Source organism: Benincasa hispida, chromosome 3, assembly GCF_027475165.1.
Source record: "Benincasa hispida cultivar pf3 chromosome 3, pf3_genome.v1.1, whole genome shotgun sequence".
NCBI lineage: Eukaryota > Viridiplantae > Streptophyta > Magnoliopsida > Cucurbitales > Cucurbitaceae > Benincasa > Benincasa hispida.
In genome coordinates, this window is record NC_143480.1 from 62,772,616 (window position 1) to 62,778,615 (window position 6,000).

The window sequence follows — 6,000 nt, forward strand, 5'->3', positions numbered from 1 at the left end:
AACCATATATTATAATAACTATATGTTATAATAACTATAGATTATAATAACCAACTCAACGCTCCAAACAAGATCTTAGTGATTCTTATTGAATAGTTCACCGTATGTATAATTTAATTATTGATTCTTATAATTATTGTCCAATACTTAAAGAAGGGTGTGTACAAATTAACTTTTCAAGTGTTTAATTTCGAAAGTAAGCAATTACGGAAAAATTGAAATGTTTGACAACCACTCAAAATAATTTTCAAAACTTTTAAATAGTTTTTTTTTTCTTTTTATCAAAAGGGTTTAAATAAAAATGATTTTTTTTTAAAGAACACATATTTTTCTCTAATAAATCTAAAGAGACCCTAAAATATTGGACACAAAATTGAAAGTTTAGAGAACTAGTAGATATTAATTTGAAAGTCGAGAGACAAGATTTGTAATGTAACATTTATATAAATTTGGATTTAAATGCATTGGTAAACAATATTTAAATTAAGTAATAATTCTTTTTTATTAGTACAACAACTACGGGGATGAAGAACCAAACCTTCAATCTTTAGAGAGGAAGGTCTAAGTCATGCAAATTGTGATTGAACTAAGCTCACCTTGATTAAGTAATAATTCTTTTTAAAACAAAACCAAGTTTTTTCATGTATTAATTTTTCTTTAATAATTTACTTAATATATATAATTAAAATTGAACGAAGCCCCAAATTATTGGTAATAATTATTGCATTGTAATTCATGACATTTTATTCAATCAATGAAGTGTTCTTATTCCTCTTTATTTATGTACACCGAGTTAGTTTTTGCAATCCAACCTATGTCAATGTCGAAATACCTCTTAACATTTTCTTTCACTTAAAAGCATTTCAAACTGTCCTTGCTCTTTTTTATTTCCGAACTTATTATTTTTTTTTAGAATAGATGATATTATTATACAACAATAAGGAGGATCCCACAGCCCAGGATCAAGACATCAACGCAACAAAGCACAAGCAAAGACATAGCAACAAAAGCAAACAAAGCCAAGAAGATAAAACCTGAACATAATCAAACATAAACGTAAGATGCTAAAAAAAACCCCAAACACCAGGGAGAAAACTAGAGAAGAGAGACCAAAACCTCACAACTAGGGACAACAACAAAAAAGAGCAACAACAAGTTCAAAAAGAAGAAAAGCAACTGTAACATGCTAAATAAGACTAAGAAGATCAACCCGCTAGGAAGCAACACGAGCACGAACCATAGAGACCATAAGGTGAAACAAGGCAGACACCCACCTCGGACAACCCCCATGCAGTCATTGATTACGTTCCTACCAGATGTAGTATATGGAAGCACACCAGAATAGACGGAACAACTTACTACGCACCCCTTTACCCGACCCCACTCGACCCAACCAACTCAACTCGACATCCCAACCAGCCACCCGATGCGACGAACCTAACTGTCGCAACACACCAGACCACACCTCTCTTCCATAACCACACTCGAAAAAAAGATGATCCCGAGACTCTAAACCTCCCACACACAGAAGACACCCCCCTCTGACAACACGCCCCATCTCCTTAACCAATCTCTTGTACCTAATCTGTCCCTCACAACTAACCAAGCACATAAGGAGTGGTGCGGAATACCACCTCTGCCCACCAAATACTAGCCCAAAACACCCTAGGACAACGTTTCGAACTTATTATTCAAAATTGACTTTCCCTATCAATTAACTTTTAACAAACTTCATCGAGAAGAAAATTCATACTTGGGCATTGATTATAAACATCTACATGGAAAATATATAATTTTCTATTCAATGAAATAATCAAACAATATCTTACTAGATATGTGAGCTTTTTTTTTTCCTTAAAAAGAATTAGCATCTTATGTAATATTATTTCTTTTATCAATAATAATTTAATTAATTATTTTACTATTTATTTTTAATTTTTTAAAAAAGACGTATACACGTGAGCCTATAGAAAGTGACCTCAAACAAACAAAAGAAAAAATAAAATTGAACTTCTTTTTCACATTGTCTTTGTCCTCAAGTAAGCACGTGAACGGATAAGAGATTCTCTCCCAAAGTTTTATATATGATTTTTTTAATGTTAAATTATATGAAAATAGCTATCACCATTAATAATATTCCTTAATTTTCATAAGTTTTATTTCAACTTTAAACTTGTTTCAAAACTACCACGAGAAATTGTGTTCCATGAACTCAACTTTACGGTATATTTTTAAAAATTTCTCAAATAATTTTTATTTTTATTAATGAATTTTCACCATTTTTTTAAATTTTTATCTTACCAAAATACCCTTATGACAATTTATTTCCACACCATTTTTTTTGGTTAAAGTGTTCTGCTATCAGTGATAAGATGGAATTTTTAAATTTATAAAAAAAAAAAAGGAGCTGAGAAAGAAATTAGGTGGAAGGTGATATGAAATCTCTCCAAGAAAAAAAGAAGAAAAAAAGAAGAAAAATATTAGAATAGTCAAATAAGAACAGCTAGTGTTTTGAGAAAAAGAAATATACAAAGTCCTAATCCGCAATCAAATTCCTCCACGGCTGTGCTACGCAATAGCCATTCGCCTTCTTCCTATAAATTTGGCTGCCATGGTCGACCAATCTTACACTCAATCACACAAACAGACAGAAACAGAGAACTTTATAGAGAAGAAATGGCGAAGCTGTTCATTAAACAAGCCAAGCAATATGCAGAAGGAAGACCCAATTATCCACCCAAATTGTTTGAATACATCGCTTCGAAAACGCCCGCCCACGACTTCGTTTGGGACGTCGGCACCGGCACCGGCCAAGCTGCTTACTCTGTAAGTTTTTCCTTCCCATATTATTATTGGATATGTCTTCTTTGGATGTACGAGAGAGAAATTAAAGATAGTATCTCCACCATTCATCAAACGAGTGAAGCGTTCATGGTAATGCATAGATTAGTTTCATGTGTCATATCCATGGATTTTCAAGTGGTATGTCTTTATTTGTGTATGATTTTGAAATGGTTAAAATTACTTTATTTTATTTTCATATTTTAAGATCATTCCATAGCACACCTTTTTTTAATACAAATATGTGGCTTACATAAAATTTGATTTTGCACATAATTTTAGCACTTGTGCAACTTCACAAAATTTTCTACCGTCTCCAGCTTGCAGCACACTACACAACTGTGATCGCCACTGATACGAGCCCAAAACAGCTCGACTTTGCAGCCAAACTTCCCAACATTCATTACCGCCACACCCCGTCGACAATGTCCGTCGTGGAAGTCGAGAAAATGGTGGCACCACCGGGGACTGTGGACTTAGTCACTGTGGCACAGGCCCTCCATTGGTTCGACCTCCCATCTTTCTACCGAAACGTCCGATGGGTCTTGAAGAAACCTCACGGCATCATTGCCGCTTGGTGCTACTCATTGCCCGAGGTCAACAATGCCATCGACACCATCCTCCGCCGCATCTACACAACAAATTTTGGACCGTATTGGGAGGCGCCACGCCGATTGGTGGATGAAGAGTATAAAACGATTGACTTCCCATTTGAGGCGGTGGATGAAGAGGGGCCGACGACGAAGTTTGCAGCGGAGAAAGAGATGGAATTTAAAGACTATTTGATATATTTAAGGTCTTGGTCATCATATCAAACAGCCAAGGATTTAGGAGTGGAGCTTTTGAGTAATGAAGTGATTGAAGAACTTGAGATGGCTTGGAATGAAGATGGGGTTAAGGGGAAAAAAGTGGCCAAGTTTCCCATCCATTTAAAGATAGGGAAAGTGGGGAATAATAACTAAATGAGACATTTAGTATGGAGTATGTTTGTAACTATACTCTTGTTACATCTTTTCTTAATTTTCATGAGAATCTTTTGTAAATCTTTTGTGAATACACAACTATAAATGGGTCACAATGTTTCACAACATTTCACCAATTAAATATACATATATTGAAAACTCTAATAACTAAACTCAAAGAATGTACAGTTCTATTTAGGGTTTAGAGTTTAGGGAGAGAAGAGAGATAAGGTGAAAGAAAGGAGGAATGAGAACATGTATATTTTCTCTTTGGGGTGTTTGACTCACCAACATGAGTTAGCTGAGTTGAGTTGGTATATTTTACCAACGTACCATAACTCACCCCAACTCACTCCAACTCTCTCTTCTTCCAACATTTTTTAATGATTCCATCCATTTGCCACTCTCACACTCCGGGTGTCACCACGTGCCCGAGACGATGCGGAGCGACCGACGTTCTCGAAAGGGTCAATTTAAGAGAAAATAAAAAAAGAGTCGTCACCAGTCATTTTAATGGTGTGATTGGATACCAAAATAAAATAAGTAATTTTTAATTAAAAAACATAAAAAAATGGTCTGCAAGAACTATAGTTGAGTTCGAGAGTGTTTGTGTATGAGAAAGATGTTAGCACCCCACAATACCTATTTAGAAAACAATGGTCAAATTTGAAATCTTGAATTGCTTTATTCCTTAAATAAATTGATTTGAGAAAAAGAATGTTTAAAAACAAATGTCTTATCTTGTCTCTCATTACTCAAAGTGTTTTGGAAGTAATGATCTTGTAAGATAAGTGGAATAAACTTTCATCAATGAGGATACGATGTAATTGAGGAATAATCCCTCACCTCGAGAATATGAGAAAATATTACAATTTTCTCAAATCCGTCATAGAAATAGCCTTTTAACAAAGAGAATTTTTTTTCTAAAAAAAAAATTAAATTCATTTTTTCTTGAGATCATATTTCGGATTCCCAAATATATGATCCCTCGTCTCAAGAATTATAGAAAATCAGATTCTCAAATTTTCTAGATTCCATGGTAGGAGACTTTTATTTTATTTTATTTATTTTTTTAAGAAAACAGTTAAAGTTGTTTTAAAAGAGCTTAGAAAGCTTTGAAATGACATATTAATTTTTTTAAAAAAAAACTTTTCAAATACATGAAGTACAATTTTGGAGGCTTTGCAAACAAAATCTGTTTAAACAAAATAGGAAGAAAAGATGTTAAAAAAAAAAAAATTATAAAAGGGTTCAGTTTTAAAAAAAATAACTTTGTTTTAACGCAAACATTACAAGATCAAACAAGAAAAAAAAAAAAAGGCTATTAAACAATAATAACATGAATAATTTAATGAGCGTAACAAGAAGTTTGAAGTTATAAAAGAGCATACTAAATTTTTTACAAGTTATAAAAGAAGTTATGATTTAGATAAAGTTAAAAGTTAGTCCACGGGATTTTAAAATTTAGAATTTAGTTCCTATGTTTGATATAACACTACAAGAAAACAGGTTTAGCAACAAGTTTTTTGCAACAGATTGACAAATACTGCAAAGGTTTTTACAATGGCAGCGATTTTTAGCAATACATAATTAAACCGATGCCATTTATATGTACTGCAATATTTTTTTTATAACGTTTCTTAACTTTTGGTGATATATATACCTATTTAATTGAACGGTTTGCTAAAGTCATATTTACAAGTTGCTACGAATATAGTATTGCAACATTTAAATTGTAACATTTTTAGTAACCGTTGTAATAGAGTTCACTGCAATAGTTAGGTTTCAACCTTTAGAAAAAGTCAAAATTGAAGATTTAGAGACTTAATTTGTTAATTAGATCCTGTTGAATGAGAAATTTTGGACCAATCACAAATTTCCATGTCATGCATGACGAAATTCCAAATCATCAAATTTGGGACCAATTAGCAGTTGACATGTGTCCCAAACTGTAAGTGAAGACAAACTCTGATAACGCCACGTGGTTTCATCATGACTGTTGAATCAGATAAGATTAATTTGACCCAGTTTGATATTATTATTTGGGTTAAAGTTCAACTAAGCCCAAAAATGGGCTGAATTTGACCCAAATGTGAAATCAAGCCCAAATCCAACTAATTGGGCCCAAAGGATAGACCCATGGACCAACCAAGCCCAAGTTCAACTAATCAGACCCAAGGACTAACCAAACCCAAGC

General features: G+C 33.2%; 1 protein-coding gene across 1 annotated transcript; it reads left to right on the forward strand.

The window, feature by feature from the left end:
* The first annotated feature begins 2,560 nt into the window (after positions 1–2,560).
* LOC120072908 (uncharacterized) lies at positions 2,561–3,931 on the forward strand. The gene is made up of 2 exons (XM_090312497.1): positions 2,561–2,826; positions 3,162–3,931. Exons 1-2 carry the CDS (start codon positions 2,677–2,679, stop codon positions 3,801–3,803), a joined length of 792 nt encoding a protein of 263 aa, XP_090168623.1. The 5' UTR covers positions 2,561–2,676; the 3' UTR covers positions 3,804–3,931.
* Positions 3,932–6,000: the final 2,069 nt, after the last annotated feature.